General features: G+C 35.8%; 1 protein-coding gene across 9 annotated transcripts in view; it reads left to right on the forward strand.

The window, feature by feature from the left end:
* BCAS3 (BCAS3 microtubule associated cell migration factor) overlaps window positions 1-20,572 on the forward strand; it is a 555,013-nt gene that overhangs the window by 38,332 nt on the left and 496,109 nt on the right. For all 9 annotated transcript variants that reach the window (XM_069481069.1, XM_069481074.1, XM_069481076.1 and 6 more), the window contains exon 6: window positions 18,854-18,935. In XM_069481069.1, the coding sequence (XP_069337170.1) occupies window positions 18,854-18,935 (82 nt within the window). The remainder of the gene's footprint in view (window positions 1-18,853; window positions 18,936-20,572) is intronic.

Raw genomic sequence — 20,572 nt, forward strand, 5'->3', positions numbered from 1 at the left:
TTTCTTTTTGATGGGCTTTGTGTTTCTGGCTTTTGACTATTGTGAATAAAGCTTCTGTGAACATTCTTATAGATCCATGGTCTTAAAAAAGTATGTACCTAGGAGTGGCATTGCTGGATCTAAGGGTAGGTGGCATATATTTAACTTTATTAGAAATTGCCTAAGGGTTTTCCAAAGCTGTTGTACCATCATACATTTCCATATGTAATATCTGAGAGTTATAGTTGTTTCACTTACTGCTACCATTGGTGTTGTCAGTCATTTTTAAAAGTCATCTTATCAGCCTTACAAATTATATCTTTTACAGAAAATAATTTTAGGCTTCTGTTTAATCAGTTTCTCCTTGGTTAGGTATAGTATTGCAAATCTGTCTACTTTAATCAATGGATTCTATCAAGATAGGCTTACGGAACCAATAAAATATAACAAGCTCAGTCTTTTTAAAGTGGAAAGAGGCTATAAGCCAAAATTGGCTTATCTGCTGCACTGTTTTCTCTCTTCAGTTTTCAATTGGGCACCTATTCAGCATGTAATAAAATAATGAATTGAAAGGAATCTAGTTTGTATGTCAGAGTGATTATGAAGTGTTTATGACAGCTCCTAGGCTGACACTCTCTATAATGGTGTTACATTGACTTCTGAACACCTTCCAGTCTGCCTCCAGGCATGTGTGTCAGTGTAGTCTGAGTGGTTTTACATTAACATCTACCCTGAGAAAGATCTTTTGACTACAGAAGTGTTAGTTGCAAATGGAAGATACCATTAGGCAGCTTCAAAGGACTGGAATGATATTTGGATTGGTGGGTGCTGAAGTAATGGCTGGGGTTTTGAAGTGTAATGTCTAAATCAGTGTTGCATAACTGAAGGAACGTGTGAGTTCAAACTGCTTTTCTTTGATCTTCCTTTAGAAAATCAGACTGAAGGGGAAAGGTTAAAGTTGTCTTAAAATAGTCCTTTCTATGTGTGCAAAAATCTGAAAGTATGAAAATATGATTATAAGTTCCATTCATTATTTGTGTTCTGTGGTTTTCATATTGTTCTTGAAACTCACTTCTTTCCTGCCTCAAGTTTTGTATTTTGAATTTAGTGTCAAGACCAAAATACAGACTGGTTGCTATATCCTTTATGTGGTCGGCAAATCTCTGTTCTATAAGTTGTTAGTCCTCACAAATATGCATTTTAGGTGGTTTTGTGGTTTGCTTTTTTTTTCTTGATGATATACACAGCAGGTTACAGAGATACTGACACTCTGACATTAACTGAATCATTTGTGGTTAGGCAGACAAAAATAAAACAAAAAACTTGTTCACCACTTCCCCTTAATTTTAGGAGCTTTCAGAAGGACTGCTCTTTACTATTAGGAAAACTTTTCCTTAAACTGTACTATCTTAAGTTTTTGAAATTGTTAAGGCGGGACTGTAACACATAAAATAACACACTGGCAGTGACTTGATAGATTAAAAAAAGGCCTAAGTTTAAGGCCTTTTAAGAATCTCCCATTAATACACTGTTTTAAATAGTATATTATTAATAATAGATTTGGATGCCTCTTGGCTGGTCATTTTTGGCAGTCTCTTCCTTTGTTTCCTTATCTATAGAATGAAAATATGTCATCAAATTGGCTTACAGGGTGGCCCTAGGGAGAGACTATGAGGGAGTCTTACTGTGTTGCCCAGGCTGGAGTGCAGTGACACAATCATAGCTCTCCGCAGCCTTGAACTCCTGGGCTCAAGCGATCCTCCCACCTCAGCCTCCTGGAGTAGCTAGGCCTGTGTGGGGGCCACCACGCCTGGCTATTTATTTATTTATTTATTTGTAGAGAGGGTGTTGCTGTGTTGCCTAGGGTGGTCTGGAAGTCCTGGCGTCAGGCAATCCTGCTGCCTGGTCTCACATCCCAAAGAGATGGGATTATTGGTTTGAGCCACAGTGTCCAGCCTGTCAGCTTTTCATAGTACTTGCTTTATAGTTATAATGGCCACTCATGTAGCTAGGTGAAGTCTTTTTGTCGCTTAACTGAATTCTCAACATAAGGTGATACCTGCCATGCCTCCTTCCATTCCTCTTTATAATTTTGCCATTTCTCTCCAATTAAAAATAAATTATTACTTTTTAAGTTAAAACTAATGAAGCAATCTTCTTTTTAAGGAACGTCATTACATTCAGTCTGTATGATTAGTACATGTGAAACAATTAGCGTCTTGATAACTATATACTTGTGCTAAAGGCATGCAATTTTAAAAATAGTTTTTCAGGCTCCCCAAGTGAAGAGATACGTGAGTTACTATGCTTCAGGAGGCCCGAGGCTCAAAACTAGCCTGAGTTAAACACAACTCACATGGCATTTAATGTGTTAAATGGATTAAGGGAGGTCCTTTTGTTGCTTTAGGAAGTGAATTTCTTAGTATAAGACTTTCTTCTGTGATCTTTCTATATTTTTATCCTTTATCCTCAGTTTTTTTTTTGTTTTTCTTTTTGCTATAGGGAAGATTAACATTTATTTGTGGGATATTTACATTTTTCTGTATTTTCTATATATATTTAAATTACTAGACCTTATTTTTTTTGGAGTAGTTTTAGGTTTCCAGAATAGCTGAGGTGCAAGTACAGAGACCTCACATGTATCTCCCCAGCACCTCCTCTTCATTTTCCCTTATTGTTAACATTTTGGGTTAGTGTGGTACATTTGTTACACAATTGATGAGCCAATTTTGACAGCTTATTAACAACTGAAGTCCTTAGATTACTTTTTTCCCTAATAAAAAAATTTATTGGTGTTACTTTTTAACTTTTAAAACTAATGAAATGATTTTCTTTTTAAGGAAGTTTAGTTGTGTCCATATGGTTATTACATATGAAACAACTGGAAAAGATTAATAACTGTACATTTGTATATATAAATGGGTTATTTTTAGATCACTAGTAGTAAGAAAAACAGGTTCCAAGTAAAAACATTATGTAACCACAAAAGCTAGAGACGGTGGAGACTGGCTTGATTGTTTCAATGGAAGTATAAAGACTAGTGTGATAAAAACACTCATTGCAGCCTCAAACTCCTGGGCTCAAGCTCCTGCTGCCTCAGCATCCCAAGTAGCTGGGACTACAGGAGCATGCCACCATGTCCAGCTAATTTTTTGTTTTTAGTAGAGATGGGGTCTCACTCTTGCTGAGGCTGGTCTCAAACTCCTGAGCTCAAGCAGTCATCTGGCCTCAACCTCCCAGAGTAATAGGATTACCAATGTGAGCCAGCTCACCCCAGCCTCATCAATTCATTTCTTCAACAAGCATCTCCTTGGTTGACCTATCATTTATTAAGTGCCAATTATGTGTCACTTAATTTCAAATATGTAATTTAATCATAACTGTTGCCTCATTAGATAGATAAGTTATTACCCTTATATTAAAGCCAAGCTCAAATTTTGCAAATTTATATAGCTAATAAACACAGTCCAGTTTTGTTTCTGCTAAAATACAGTTAGAATCATTGATGATATTTGTAACTGATGATCTGGTATAATTTACGTACTTTGTATTGTTGGGACAGGCTATGATTTTTGGAATAAGAATAAAACTTCCAGAGTTTCAGCTATTGGCTGCTTTTGCTCTGACTTACCGGTTGGAATTAGAGCCATTACTTACTCTGAGGACTCTATGAAAGGTATTTTTGATATTTTTGACTGAAAGGCAAAATGTGCTTCAGATAAACATAAGGAATTCTTTTCCTATTGTCTTCTATATGTGGTGGCCCATTTTCAAAATCAGTTTGTGGCTGGGCACCGCGGTACACGCCTGTAGTCCCAGCTACTCTGGAGTCCAAGGCAGCAGGATCACTTGAGCCCAGGAGTTTGAGACCAGCCTGGACAATATAGCAAGTCCCTGTCTCTAAAAAAAATTTTTAAAAAAAATCAGATTGTTTCCTTATAGTTGAGTTTTAAAAGTACTTTGTATATTTTGGACAGTGGTACTTTTTCAGATGTCTTGCAAATATTTTCTCTCAGTCTGTGAGTTGTCTTATTCTTTTGACATTGCCTTTTGTGGTACAGGAGTTTTAAATTTTAAGCAAGTCTAGTTTATCACTTTTTTTCTCACATGAATGGTGGCTTTGGTTTATCCAAAAAGTCGTCACCATACCCAGCATCAACTATGTTTTCTCCTTTTATTTTTTAAGAGTTTTATGGTTTTGCGTTTTACATTTAGATCTACAGTCCATTTTGAATTAATTTTTGTGAAGGGTGTAAGGTCTGTGTCTACATTCATTTTATTGCATGTGGATGTCCAGTTGTTCCAGCACCATTTGTTGAAAAGACTATCTTTGCTTTGTTGTATTGCCTGTGCTCTTGTGGTGAAGATCAGTTGACTATATTTATGTGGGTTTATTTGTGGGCTACCTGTTCCGTTAATCTAATTGTCTGTTCTTTCAGCAATACTACACTGTCATGATCAGTGTAGCTTTATTATAAGTTTAAGGGGTGGCATCAGTCTTCTGACTTTGCTCCTTCAATATTGAGTGGGATATTCTGAATCTTTTGCCTCTCCATAGAAACTTATAGAATCTGTCAATATCAGCAAAATAACTTGCTATGATTTTGAGAATGAATGGAATCTATAGATCAAGTTGGGAAGAACCAACATCTTGACAATATTGAGTCTTCCTATCCACAAATGTGGAATGTCTCCCCATTTATTTAGTTCTTTTTTGATATCTTTCATCAGTTTTGTAGCTTTCTTCATATAGAGGTACATATTTGTTAGATTTATTCCTGTGTATTTCATTTTTGGGTTGCTAAGGTACATGGTAATGTATTTTTAATTTCAAATTCCATTTGTTCATTGATGGTATATAGGACAGTGATTGACTTTTGCATATTAATTTTTTATCCTGTAACCTTGCTATAATTGTTTATTAGTACCGGGAGTTTTGTTTTTTTTTTTTTTTTTTTTTTTTGAGACAGAGTTTCACTCTGTTGCCCAGGCTAGAGTGAGTGCCGTGGCGTCAGCCTAGCTCACAGCAACCTCAAACTCCTGAGCTCAAGGGATCCTCCTGTCTCAGCCTCCCGAGTAGCTGGGACTACAGGCATGCACCACCATGCCCGGCTAATTTTTTTCTATATATATTTTTAGCTGTCCATATAATTTCTTTCTATTTTTAGTAGAGATGGGGTCTCGCTCTTGCTCAGGCTGGTCTCGAACTCCTGAGCTCAAATGATCCGCCCACCTCAGCCTCCCAGAGTGCTAGGATTACAGGCGTGAGCCACCGCGCCCGGCCTGTACCAGGAGTTTTTTTCTTGATTCTTGGGGATTTTATACATTGATGATCATATCCTTTGTGAACAGAGACAGTTTTATTTCTTTCTTTCCCAATCTATATACTAGGGATGGGGAACCTTTTCATGTTGGAAAGCCACATTAATGTAGCTATAATCAAATAAGGCTGCATTCAAGAAACTTCAATTAGATATACTTAAAATGTACATTATTTTGTAAAAGAATCTAACTACTATGTACTTAGTAATTTCAACAAATGAAAATCATTTGGTAATTTTAAGGTTAACTAACCTTTAATGACTTCATTGTGTCTACTCTTTGTTGGAAAGCATTTGAATATTTGATTGCAGCATGGAGGTCTGCAGTTTCACTTGATCCTCTAGATGAATATCAGTCATTTGCGACCTTAAGGGTGTCGTGATTTGGGTTAGGTGGGAGAATGTAGATTTGCAGCAATAAGTGGTTGAAAAGCAAGAAAGCATTTTTCAGGCATGTTGCCAAAGGTGTGGGTATTCCACTGCATTTTTCCATTTTTGAACTGGATCTTTCCTAGCATAAAACAATGACTTTAAAATGTCATCTACTGACAGCTTAATCAATTCCATCTGTAGTTCTTGGAGTGCTTTGGTGATATCAACTAGGTGAGGCTGAAATGCAAATATGAGTGTGATGTCATGATTCCCAAAGTCAGTGAACGTTTCATTGTATTCTCTAATTAGTAGGTCTGTAACAGCTGTGTATTCTCCCAAACATTCACATATATCATCCTGTTCATCAATGACCTTTGCTAATTAGGGAAAATGTTTATCCGAAATTTCCTTTTGAAGAAGTAGTGTTTTGAAAAAAGATAGCTTTTTCCCAAAATGCTTGAATGTTTTTGCCACATATCATATAGACTTAGTTTTACATTGGAAAAAAATATTCAAATTGTTTTGACTTGACCTGATATCACACAGAAATGAGGCATTGCTATAGAAATCTTCTTTCAGTAATTCATATTGCTGATTCTGTTCTTCATAAAATTTATCTGTTCTCGCAGAGAGAAACTTTTGGCTAACACCTGTCCCTGCAATAGCCAACACACTTGAGAATTGTATGGCAAATCCACACTGAATATCCCAAGGTTCAACTTTAGCATGTTAGGAAACTGTCAATGCCATGTTGCATTTGCATGAATATAGTTAACAATACTTATAACTTGTTGCAGTGTCACTTAAGGTAGTAGCTTTAGTACAGAGGTTTTGCTGATGTAAGATACAATGAAAAGAAATGAGAGCATCTGGATCTGTTAATACTTTATCTGTGCAATAAACCCTTCATGTTGTCCTGTCATGGAAGGTGCACTGTCTGTACATACACTCACTAAATTTACGAAATTCATTTTTTTTCTCCTCTCCTTCATCCTCCTAAATTTACCAAATTCAGCCCAACTTCAAACATCTATCTTGAAAGTAGCTGAAGATCCCTATTCCCCATGTTATGTTTGCAAGAGTGCCCAAAGAGAATAACTTTTTGTAACAAAGAAAATCTTCTGTTATGACCTGAATGAAGTAGTATCAGTTGATTCATCTAAAGCAATTGAATAATATATATTTTCCTTTTGAAGTATTGCATGAATTTCTGTTAAATTGAAGGCTAATTCATGCTGCAGATCAGTTATGGTTCTCCTTGAAAGAGGCAGTTGTTTGTACTTTGAAACTTTATCAGGGTCTAAGCATCCTACAACTTTGGCAATGCATTCTTTCACAATTTCTACATCACTGAATGGCTTCCCCTTTTTCCTGAGTATATAAGCTACTTTATAAGTTGCTTCACTGGCATTATTTCCAGGTCTTACTGCTGCTTGAAAGAAGTGACTTTACGTTTCTTTTTTTTTTATTTTTATTAATTAATTATTATTATTTTTTTTTGAGGCAGTGTGCCGCTTTGTCACCCTGGCTAGAGTGCTATGGCGTCAGCTTAGTTCACAGCAACCTCAAACTCCTGGGGTCAAGCAATCCTTCTGCCTCAGCCTCCCAAGTAGCTGGGACTACAGGCATGCGCCACTATGCCTGGCTATGACTTTGCTTTTCATATTTTAATTTCTGCAGTACAACCGTTTGCACATTTCCCTCTAATTTAAAATATTTGTGGTCCTCATGAGTGTTATAATCCTGATGAGCACTGAATTTCTTTAATGTTGATATTACAGTATCACAAAGCAAGGAAATCATCTTTAGCAGAAACAAGATAATGCAATTTCCAATCCTCATTATAAAATCTGTTTTCTTCAGTGTTCTCATCTTTTTTTGCCATGATGGGCTGTTAAGCAGACAGAATTAAAAAATACTGTCAAGCTGTGCAAATATTCACAAATTCTACTTCAGACAGAAACTCAGCATACTATTGTCAAAAACTGATAACAGACTGGCATACTCAACCCCCATAAACTCTCGCCAACCAGCCTTGTGCAGTAGTGGCACTGGCTAGGCAGGGGAAGTTAGAACTAAATCATGAGTGTTGCAGCTGTCAGTTTAGCCCTTATGGCTTATTAATATTCTGTGCTGGTCAATTTGGGAGGATTATTTCATTGAAACTTATTTTATTGTTTGATATTTTAAATATGTTCATTTTAAAAATAAAAAATGTAAAAGACAAGCAAAAATGTATTAGTAAAAATAAAAGGGGCCAGGCGCAGTGGCTCATGCCTGTAATCCTAGCACTCTGGGAGGCCGAGGCAGGCAGATTGTTTGAGCTCAGGAGTTCGAGACCAGCCTAAGCAGGAGCGAGACCCTGTCTCTACTAAAAACAGAAAGAAATTATATGGACAGCTAAAAATATACATAGAAAAATTAGCCAGGAATGGTGGCGCATGCCTGTAGTCCCAGCTACTCGGGAGGCTGAGGCAGGAGGATTGCTTGAGCCCAGGAGTTTGAGGTTGCTGTGAGCTGGCTGACGCCACAGCACTCTAGCCCAGGCAACAGAGTGAGACTCTGTCTCAAAAATAAGTAAATAAATAAATAAATAAAAATAAAAGGATTTGTTCTGTAAAATTTGGATTCAGTCAAAAGGCCACACTTGAGGACCTAGATGGCCATGTGTGGCTTTAAGGCTGCTGGTCCCCATCCCTGCTGTGATACCTTTTATTCCTTTTCTTGTCTTATTATCTTAGCTAGGATGATAATATAAAGCAGTAGTGAGAGGGCACATCTTTGCTTTGTTCCTGATCTTAGTGGGAAAGCTTTGAATTTCTCATCATTAAGTATGATGTTAGCTAGTAGGTTTTTTGTAGTGTTTTTTTTTTTTTTTGAGACAGTCTCTCTCTGTCACCCTAGCTAGAGTGCAGTGGCGTCATCATAGTTCACAGCAACCTCAAACTCGTGGGCTCAAGCAATTCTTCTGCCTCAGCCTCCCAAGTGGCTGTGAGTAGAGATGTGTGCCACCACACCTGGGTAATGTTTTCTAATTTTTGTAGAGATGGGGGTCTCACTCTTGCTCAGGTTGGTCTCAAACTCCTGTCCTCAAGTGATCCTCCTGCCTTGGCCTCCCAGAGTGCTAGGATTATAGTTGTGAGCCACTGTGCCCGGCCTGTTGATGTTTTTGCATTAGGTTGAGGAAGTTCTGTGTTCCTAATTTCTGAGGGTTTTTTTTTTTTTTCATGAATGGGTGTTGGATTTTTTCATATGATTTTTCTGCATCTGTTATTTGACCCTGTGATTTTCCTTCTTTAGCTTGTTGATGTGATGGCTTACATTAGTGATTTTTTAAAAGTTGAACCAGCTTTGCATACCTAGAATAAATCTCCCTTTTTTGTAGTGTATAATTCTTGCTATACATTGTTGAATTTGATATGCTACTATTTTGGTGAGGATTTTTGCATCTGTGTTTATGAGAGATACTGGTCTGTAGTTTTCTTGTAATGTCTTCGTGGTTTTGAAATTAGGGTAATGCTGCCTCATAGAATAAGTTAGGAAGCATTATCTCTGCTATCTTCTAGAAGAGATTATGGAGAATTGGTATTATTTCTTTTTTTTTTTTTTTTTTTTTGTTGAGACAGAGTCTCACTTTGTTGCCCAGGCTAGAGTGAATGCCGTGGCATCAGCTTAGCTCACAGCAACCTCAGACTCCTCGGCTTAAGCGATCGATCCTACTGCCTCAGCCTCCTGAGTAGCTGGGACTACAGGCATGCGCCACCATGCCCTGCTAATTTTTTCTATATAGATTTTTAGTTGTCCGTATAATGTCTTTCTATTTTTAGTAGAGACGGGGTCTCGTTCTTGCTCAGGCTGGTCTCGAACTCCTGACCTCGAGCGATCCACCCGCCTCGGCCTCCCAGAGTGCTAGGATTACAGGCGTGAGCCACCACGCCCGGCCTATTTCTTAAATGTTGGTAGAATTGAGCAGTAAATTCCTAGACCTTGTGCTTTCTGTTTTGGAAGGTTATTAATTACTGATTGAATTTCTTTAATAGATACAGGCCGATTCAGACTATATATTTCTTTGTGTGCGAGTTTTAGCACATTGTGCCTTTCAAGGAATTGGTCCATTTCATTGAGGTTATCAAATTTGTGGGCATAGGGTTGTTTATAATGTTCCTTTATTATCTTTTTAATGCCCATGGGATCTGTAGTGATCTCCCTTCTTTCATTTCTGATATTAATTTGTGTCTTCTCTCTTTCTTTTTTAGTTAGCTTGGCTGGAGTCCTAATGATTTTATTGATCTTTTCAAAAAACCAGCTTTGGTTTTATTGATTTCCTGTTTTCAATTTCATTGATTTCTGCTCTAATTCAGTCTATGCTATAGATTTCCCTCTATGCACTTTCACTGCATCCCATGAATTTTGATAAGTGTTTTTTTGTTTGTTTGTTTGTTTGTTTGTTTTTTGAGACAGAGTCTCACTGTCTCCCTGGCTAGAGAGTGCAGTGGCATGATCATAGCTTACTGCAACCTCAAACTCCTGGGCTGAAGCAATCCTCCTGCCTCAGCCTCCTGAGTAGCTGGAACCATAGGTGGGTGCCACCACACCCAGCTAATGTTTTCTATTTTTTGTAGAGATGAGGTATTGCTCTTGTTAGGGTGTTCTCAAACTCCTGACCTCAAATGATCTTCCCACCTTGGCCTCCTAGAGTGCTATGATTACAGGTGTGAGCTGCTGCACACTAAGATGTACTTTCATTTTCATTTATTTTTAAATATATTTTTAAAAGTATTCAAAATATTTTTAAATTTCTGTGGAGCTTTCTCTTTTGACCCTTGTGTTATTTAGAATTGTATTGTTTAATCTCTAAGTATTTTGTTATTTTCTGCCTATCTTTCTATTATTCATTTTTAGTTTAATTCCATTGAGGTCTGAGAGCAGACACTGTATGATTTCTGTTCTTCTAAATTGTTAAGGTATGTTTTATGGTCCAGAAGGTGACCTATCTTAGTGTATCATGTGATCTTGAAGAATGTGTATTTTGCTTTTATTGGAAGTAGTCTATAGATGTCAATTATGTCCAGATGATTGACGGTGCTATTGAGTTCATGTATGTCCTTCTTTGATTTTCTGCCTGCTGGATCTGTGTATTTCTGATGGAGGGGTGTTAAAGTCTCCAGCTCTAATAGTGGATTCATCTGTTTCTTCATACAGTTCTGGCAGTTTTTGCCTCATGCATTTTGGTGCTTTGTTGTTAGATACATACGCATTGAAGACAGTTATAGCTTCTTGGAGTATTGACCCCTTTATTGTTATATTATATCTATATTTTATCTGTGATATCTTTCTTTGCCCTGAAATCTGCTCTGTCTGAAGTTAATATAGCCACGATTGCTTTGTTTTGATTCTTGTTAGCATGAGATACCTTCCCTTTACTTTTTAATCTCTATGTGTCTTTATCTTTAAAGTGGGTTTCTTGTAGACAACATATAGTTGGATTTTATATTTTAATCCACATTCGCAATCTCTGTTTTTTAATTGGTTTGTTTGTTTGTTTGTTTATTTATTTATTTATTTGAGACAGAGTCTCATTTTGTTCCCCGGGCTAGAGTGAGTGCCATGGCATCAGCCTAGCTCACAGCAACCTCAAACTCCTGGGCTCAAGTGATCCTTCTGCCTCAGCCTCCCGAGTAGCTGGGACTACAGGCACACGCCACCATGCCCCGCTAATTTTTTCTATATATATTTTAGTTGGCCAGATAATTTCTTTCTATTTTTAGTAGAGATGAGGTCTCGCTGTTGCTCAGGCTGGTCTCAAACTCTTGACCTTGAGCGATCCACCCGCCTCGGCCTCCCAGAGTGTTAGGATTACAGGCGTGAGCCACCGCGCCCGGCCTAATTGGTATATTTAGACCATTGATGTTTATGGTGCAATATTATTGGTATAGATGGATTAATATCTATCATATTTGTTACTCTTTTATGTTTGTTGCCCATATTTTTTTATTCCTGCTTTTATCTTCTACACTTTTCCTGCCTTTTGTAGTTTAATTGAGCATTTTATGTAATGCTTTCTTTTCTTAGTATATCAGTTATACTACTTTTAAAACTTCTTTTCGTGATTGCCCTGGAGTTTGCAATGTACATTTACAACTAATCCAAGTCCACTTTCAAAGAATGCTGTATTGCTTCGTGGGTAATGCAGTACATAATATTAACAAAACATTGCTAATTCCTCATTCTTCTTTCTTATATCATTACTGTTATTTATTTCACTTATATATAAGCATACATAAGCACATATACATATACACATATATGCCTATACATAAGCATACATAATTGAGTACATTGTTGCTGTTGTCTTGAACAAACTATTACCTGTTAAAACAATTAAGAAAAATAAAAGTTTTATTTTACCTTCACTTATTCCTTCTCTGATGTTTTCATTCCCTAATATAGATCTCAGTTTCTAACCTTTATTGTTTTCTTTCTCTGCAGAACATCTTTTAACATTTCTTGTAAGGCAGCTCTACTGGCAATAAATTCCCTCAATTTCTGTTTGAGAAAGTCTTTATTTGTCCTTCAAAATTATTTTAGAAGGCTAATTTTGCAAGATTAGGCATTATAGGTTGGTTCCCATCCCCCCACCCCCCACAATACTTTAAATATTTCACTCTCTTCTTGCTTGCATCGTTTTTGAGGAAAAGGCAATGTAATTCTTAACTTTGTTCCTCTATAAATAGGTGTTTTTTTCCTCTGGCTTTTTCTTTCCTTTCCTTCCTGCCTTCCTGCCTTTTCTTTCTTTCTTTCTTTTCTTTGCAGTGGCCTTATCATACCTCACTGTAACCTCGAATTCCTGGCTTCAAGAGACCCTCCTGCCTCAGCCTCCCGAGTAGCTGGGAGTACAGGCATGAGCCACCGTAGCTGGCTAATTTTTAAATTTTTTTTGTAGAGACGGGTCTTGCTATGTTGCCGGGCTGTCTCAAACTCCCGGCCTCAAATGATCCTCCCGCCTTGGCCTCCTAAAGTGCTACGATTACAACTGTGAGTCATTACACTCACCCTCAAGATTTTTTTCCTTATCTTTGATTTTTTTCAAGTTTGCAAATGATATGCCTTGGTGTAGGTTTTCTTTTGGGCATTTATCCTGAATGTTCTTATCTGAGCTTATCATATCTGACTGTGGTTCTGATACTTGTTTAAGTCTCTTCAAACTGTGTTTTTTTTTTTTGTCTTTTAGTATGCTTTCTAATATATTATTAAAAGGAGGGAAATGTGGTAAATGGGCCTTTAGTAATGTAGTGGTAGTGTGTGGGATAGGGAAGCATTGTATAATCCTATGATTAAGTCTCAGTCTTTTCAAGCACTTCACAGTTTTTTATTATATTTTTAACCTTCTTAGGTAAGACAGGAAGGCTAAAGGGGACTAGAGTTGGGTATTTCTCTTTCCCTAGGTAGGTTAGGCTCTAATATAATCCTAGCAGGATAGGCTGTGGTAATATAGTTTCTCCTGAGGACAAGCCTTGTCAGAATGCTCTGACATATTTTAAAATAGTTCCATTTTTCACACCCACTGCCAGAGAGGTTCGAGGGGATTTTTCATTTTCTTCAGTATTTGCTGTTAGGACCTAGGTAGAGCTTCTGGAGATAAAACACATAAATGTGAGGGCTTTCCCTAGGACTGGTTTGCCCTAGAGTTTTTATCTCTCTGGCTTGTCCACATTGAGCCTCTAGTAATTTGTGAATTATTATTTAGGTGTTTCTACCCTGATACTGGCTCATGTAGAGGATTCTGCTTGTGGATTTCTCCTGTTGTAAATTGTGATTCTATGTATTCGCCTATCTGTCTCTCCAATTTTTAAAATTATTTTATGAGGCCATCTCAGCTTCAGAAGTCTCTCTAATTTTTGAGGCTGCGGTTTGCCCTGTGACCTCATTTCTCCAATGGATGTAAGAAGAGTTCTTGATTTTTTAGTTTGTTCAGCTTTTTACTTGTGGTTAGGACGAAGTGAAGACTTCTAAGCTCCTTACATGCCAGACTGGAAACTGAAAGGCTAAATTTTTACAAATCAGTATTTTTCTACTTGAAGCAACATTGTGTTGTTATAACCCAACCATTGTACCTTAGTTGAGGGAAGAGTTGGTCATTATTGTGTTTGACTTAAGCTATGAATTTGATTAGGTACAAAAAAATCTCTACCTTTTTCCAAAGCTGCTGAAATGAGTCCTTGAATCTCATTCATATTCCATAAAATATCATACTTATCTATGGAAATGAAGGGTCCTTCAGGACAAGAGTCTTACATCATCTGCCCTCATGGAAAGCCATTGTAAATAAAGACCATCTGTTTATATAATTACTTTTAGACAGCATTACATATCCATAGGAAGCTGATTTATGCATTTCATACTGCATACATCAATTGATTTAAATCCATAATTTATTCTGTACACCCACCAGAATGGCTGCCACTAGTTGTTGGCTAGGATGTGGAATAGATAGAACCTTCATACATTGCTGGTAGAAGTGTAAATTGGTACAATCACATTGTAAAACAGTTTTATTAAAATTTATAAAAGGTATATATATGCCTACCCTAATATCTTTATGTAGAAGCAGTTACTCTACTAGATATATATCCAAAAGAAATATAGAAATATGCATACATGTTTATGCAAAGACATTTGTGAGAATATGCATAGTAATATTCTTTATGATGTTATTTTCAGAATAGTAAAATAATGATTCTCATACAACTATATAATGGACAGATGTTCTAGAGTTTATTTAACTGATTTATTAATGAGGGATTTGGGAAGTTACTGCAGCTGGCTTAAAGTAGACGGTGCAGATCAAATATAGGCAATTAGGAATACTGAAATGAAGTTGCTAATAGATGCAAACCTCATTAATATCCTGTTGGCATTACAATGTACTGTTTGGTATCATCTTTTCTACAAAGTGGAATTTGATTGTATGTCTACCAGACAAAATTTATTTGCATTTCTGTGCACAAGAATCTATTACATTACTATCAGTTTGCTGTCGGAGGATTGTAAAATACCCCAAAGACAAAGGTATGGATCTCTAGAATCAGATAACACCAGAGGGTCCATTACCACTAACTGTTGGTAATCCAGTGAAAAACCACACAGTAATCTTTTTCCCATTTCAGAATCTTTCACAATTTCCTTGATATCTTACGAGCCAAAAACTAGAAGCCAAAAACTCAAAATACCCCAGAGGCCCATGAATAATAGAATGGATAAAATTGTAGTATTTTCATACAGTGGAAATCTTTATAACAACAGGAATTAAAAAGCTACAATCCCATGCAGCAACATGTTTCTTGATGCCTGTCAGTACAGAGGTATATTAACATGAAAAACTCATTAAGCTATACAGATACTTATGAGTTATGTATTTTTTCTGTGTTTGTTATCTTTCAGTAAAGTTTACTTAAAAAATCATTTGCAGACCACAAACATCCATTTAGCTAGTGTCTACAGGGGAAGGTAGGGAGATCTGAATATGTAATCTTATCCTAATTCTGTGGCATTGTAGAGCATTATTTTTATTATCCTTGGTATTTGGTTGAATTTTCTGTATTATAGTCAGATAGTCTATGAAAAGTTATCAGGATTTCAGAAACAAGTTTGGCTCTGAGGACTAGATGAACTTCAGTTGCTTTTAGAGAATTCTAAAAGCCCTTCCAGAAGTTTTATAGCCTTTTCTGTGTGTTTATTATTGTCTAGGCTGTTGTAATTTCCTTTTGCCTTAGATTGAGTTGTGAGATTCTAAAATTGTACTCCCCCTCACCCTGTTTCTTGGTTTGGTATGTCATTTGCATATTTTCACCATGCGAAAGCTATTTTCTATGGTTGGAAAAGATTTTTTTCCCTACAGTGTGAACAAATCATTCTTTGTTCTCCTTATTGTGCCTCCAAACTGGTACGTCCGGTTTATGCCCCGAACAACAAAAGTCTGTCATCAGAAATTAAAATGCCAGTAAGAACAAAGGCAGAGATCATGAGGAGCTCTTGGAGAGGTTTCCTCCCAGTTTACTCCTCTCCCCAAGTTACCACAGTTGCCAGGAAGTTAGAACACTGCTTGGTACACTCCTTCCTTGTAGTTCTGTTCTTGTATATATTGTTATTGTTGGTTTAAAACTGAACTTCCAGCTTCATATAATTCTTTTCAGGATCTTATAAAATCCTCATCTCTGAGATTCTTTGCCATTTTCATTCAGTGAACTCTTTTTAAGAAACCTAAGATTCACTTTTGAGAAAATGTGTTGACTTTTAAAAAAATCAGTTTTGGCACTCATTTATTTTAAAGCAAAATTATTAATGAACATACTTTATAAAATTATTAGAGGCAATTCAGAATAACTAAAGCAGTGTGTAAGGACATGTCCATCCTCTGCGTGTCCTTTCTAAAATGTACCCATCCTGTCTGTGTACACTTTGATAGCAATGTTTCTGTTCTGAAATGGTATTCTAATGTAGAGTTTGCACATCCCATTTAGAGAGTTCTCTCCTCCTAGGAAGTTTGACATCTGTGGCTCACATAGGATGGTTGAGATTTTTTTTTTTTAATTTTATTTTATGGGGTGGGCTCTGGTCAGGAGCTGGGATTGAGGGAAAGAGCTGGTAGTTTAGAATTATGCTTCTAATTTCAGTAGGTTGCGCAGTCATGATTTTAATATATTCACAAATATCTGTAAATGAAACATAATACTTTCCCCCCTCTTCCCTGTTATAATTAAACAGAGATTCTAGAACCTTAACTTAGAGGCAATGAAGAATGGGCAATGAATGTGGGTGCATTTTATAATCAGTCCTAATGTTTTTTTCTCACCTGTTACTTTACATATAAAGAGGGATTTAGAATAGAAGCTTAGGATAATAGGCATTTAGGTTTGTTTTGAAAATTGTTTTGCTGAAAAGCATGGTGTATTCAGATTTCAAAATGTTTTTCTATGTCAAAGTAAGTTCTTGCGTATTAAATACAGTGGTAAATCTTTATCACATAGTAAATATGCCAAGACAGATTTTTTTTTTTAATTTTTTAGTATAATTGTGTACAACAGCTCAGTTAAATATGATTATACTTTTTTAACATTAAGCCTTTGTTTGAGAGAACCAAAAACTAAATGCTAGACCTCTGGCATGTAGAAATAATAATATAGAGCAGTAGATTTTGTATTAGAGCACTATAATTTGTTATAAGTGTAGACCTTATAGGTGAAAAGTATTTTTCATTACTCTGAATAATAATTTCAATGTAAGTTCTATAGTATTATTTTAAAACTTATTTTTAATTTTCTTAGTAATAGAAATAGCAAGTATATTGGAAAAGAGTGTTATTTATCTGTTGCCCAGTAATTTATTGTCAAAATGTAAATGATTTGGCAGTGTTTTTATTCTTTTGGCTATTGTTAAAATTTCAAACGTTAGGTAGGTAAAATAGCCAATAAACCACCTGTAATATAATTAGATTACATTAGTGTTACATCTTTTGGCGTATGTGTGCTTAAAATCAAAGAGATTGTAATTTTTAGATTTTAGAGAATGTATGATTACTGCATTGGGTGGGAGTTTAAACAAAATAACCTTTTATGACTTTTTCTAAATTTTAAATTCAGTTCTATTGACATCAAATGTAGACTATAATGGCCATGGTGTTCATTTTGAAAATTAAAGGTTACAAAGGAATTTGCAGAGCATATAAGTTCTTACAGTGTGCTATACTGAATTTATAGCTTTTGTGTGTATCATCGGTGGTAGGTGGTGCTATTGTTGCACAGTTAGTTCTAGCATTCCTTACATCTTCTGCATCCCAAGTGTTACAGAAGGATTTGTCACTGCAGCCATTAAATAAGTTGTGGTAATTATCTTAAGTAAAATGAATGTGATGGCTGTTTAGGCATTGCCATAATTTAACATTTATAAGAAACAAAAATATTTATAGATTTCAGTTCTTAAGTTCAGATGGAAGAGAAGCTGAAAATCTAAAAAGGTATTTTCTCTAAAAGGCAGCTCTGTAGATTTATAGTTTAATATTGTAATATTTATAAGCCTTTTATTTTATAATATATATACATTTTTTATATTTTAAACTGCTTGTTTGGCAGGCCTATTTAAAAAAAATACCTTCAGTATGTTTCCTCTGTTGAATTTTTATCTTCATTACATCTGTTGTACGTTCTTGGGTATTTAGAACTAGTTTTATAATGTTTGCCATTTTCTCTGACATATATTCCACCACACACCAGGCAATTATGAGAATGTATTGAGAACTACAGTACCATATATAGTAAGTCTAGGAAGCCATCCTTAACTAATTCTAGTTTAACCTATTCAGCACTTCAATTAACACTTGAAAAGCAGTCATTTTCACACTTGACACATATTAGCATACCTCTTTTACCCTTTGGATTAGTAGTATACTGTACTCTTTATATCTGAGGAATAAGTCTGATATAACTCAAAGTGAATGTACTTTCATGCAGTGTTTGATCTATGTGTATAATAAAAATAACTTTTAACGTTGGTTACATATAACTTTTTTGTACACAGAGGATTGAAAGTAAAAGTATTCTGGAGGTCTTTTTAGTAGCTTTTCCTTCTCATTTTATAATTGCCAAAGAATATAGGCTTATTGAGGTTAAATGATTTATTCAAGGTTAACAAATAATGAGTTGCAGAACCATAATTGGTACCTAAGTTATTCACATTTCACTTATGTTTTCTTTGCAATATATATTGCTTTTTTTCATTTACAACATATTTGTTAAAGTTGCTACAATATTTAAGTTGAGCTTTTGGAATAGCATTATGGTTGCTTTGCTATGAAATGGAAGGCAGTTGTGCAGAAACTGCACAGATTTCTAATAGTTTAATAAGATAAAAATTATAGACTTCTAGAACAGACCTTTTTTTGTTTGTATTAATTGTGTACTCTTACAATTTTGTAAAATTGCCTATGGTAATTAAAGATAAGAGTATATTTAATGTACATGACCAACCATAAATGTGTGTGGGTGTATCTGTATATGTATGTGTGTGTGTATATATGTTATGTTTTAGACAAAAAATTATAAAATTTAGGACATCTTATTTTCATATAATAATGTTGTGACCTGCATTTTCATTTACTGAATTTTTTTCTGTCTTCTCTTACGCAGATCAGTGGAGAAGCACAGGAGCTCTTCTCTGTACGACATGGCCCAATTCGAGCAGCTAGAATCCTGCCTGCTCCACATTTTGGTGAGTGTAGCCCTTAAGCAAAAACAAATCATTCAGAAAGAGTTTCTCTTTTGTTGGTCTTGGACTACAGACAGCAAGAATGATAACTAAAGTCTGTTTTCCTCCAAGTGTCCATTCCCCTGCCCCTCCTCCCCACAAGATAAACTCTTAACTCTGTCAGTTGAGATGGAAATAGGTAATCTTAACCAATTCAATATGGTCATTCACTTTCTGCTGTGGTTTTGATTTATCTTCATCCTCTTTGATCTCAATTTAGCCTCTGCCTCTGCTGGCTCTTTCTTGAAGCCCTTTTCTCTCTTGGTTTTCATGGCATCTTTCTTCCCAGATCCCTTCCTTGCTGACTGTGCTGTCTTTGTTATATTTCTGGTTTAGCTTTCTTCTGTGGGTATTCCTCACCTCTCTGTTCTCATGCCTTTGCCCTTCTTCTCAGTTATACTTTACTGCCTTGGAAAGCTTGGTTTTCACTATTATCTCTGTTGTAGATGACTGCTCTTTGCATCTCCAGCCATGTCAAAAGTGGAATTTTTGGCTTTTAACTTTTCATCTCCACTTTAATAGAGAACACGTCTTAATGTGTTTAAATAGTATATATGTTTATATTTATTTTAAAAATTCAAATATGTTTTTGTGTTAATATGTTATTTACATGGCTAAATTTTGGGTTCCTTAATACTTCGAGCTTTCTAAAGGTTATATTTTCTCATTAACTTTTCTGTGTTTGCTCAAGAATGTTTGCATGTGCACTAAAAACACAATCATATTAATCATGTTTAGATACTTTAAAAATTTTTTAAGAAGAAGTTATTTTTTTTTTTTTTGTTTTAGTTTTTGTTTTTTTTTTTTGAGACAGAGTATCACTTTGTTGCCCAGGCTAGAGTGTCGTGACATCAGCCTAGCTCACAGCAACCTCAAACTCCTGGGCTCAATCAATCCTTCTGCCTCAGCCTCCTGAGTAGCTGGGACTACAGGCATGCGCCACCATGCCCAGCTAATTTTTTCTATATATATTTTTAGTTGTCGAGCTAATTTCCTTCTATTTTTAGTAGAGACAGAGTCTCGCTCTTGCTCAGGCTGGTCTTGAACTCCTGAGCTCAAACAATCCACCTGCCTCAGCCTCCCAGAGTGCTAGGATTACAGGCATGAGCCACCGTGCCTGGCGAGAAGAAGATATTAAAATATTTTAATTATATTGTATTTTTAAAGGTTATCCTGAAGTGGAAAAATGTTACTTATAAGACTTCTTTTAGCAGTACTTTTCTGAATTTGTGAAAATGATGTGTACTAAAACTTATGACAGTGTGATTGTGCGTAAGTAATTTAATCACTAAATTTGCTTAAATGAAATGGGGAGGGTGGAGGAAACAAGGCTACAATATCTTGAGTTATATGGAGATTTTCTCCCTTGCTATTCAACTATATGGCATATACAGATTTCAGCTCTGTAGCTGTCTGTTTCTCCTTCATGTGATCACACACTCTCTCTCTCTCTGTTTTTTGTTTCATTTTTATTTTGGTGAAGAAGATTCTAGACCATTCTTTTCTGGAGAGTTTTTAGAATGGCCAGCCTTTTCTTTTGAATGGCTGGAATCAAGAACTTTATTACTAAAGAACTTCTGATATGTCTTTGTTTCTTTTGT

This window comes from Eulemur rufifrons, chromosome 9, assembly GCF_041146395.1.
Source record: "Eulemur rufifrons isolate Redbay chromosome 9, OSU_ERuf_1, whole genome shotgun sequence".
NCBI lineage: Eukaryota > Metazoa > Chordata > Mammalia > Primates > Lemuridae > Eulemur > Eulemur rufifrons.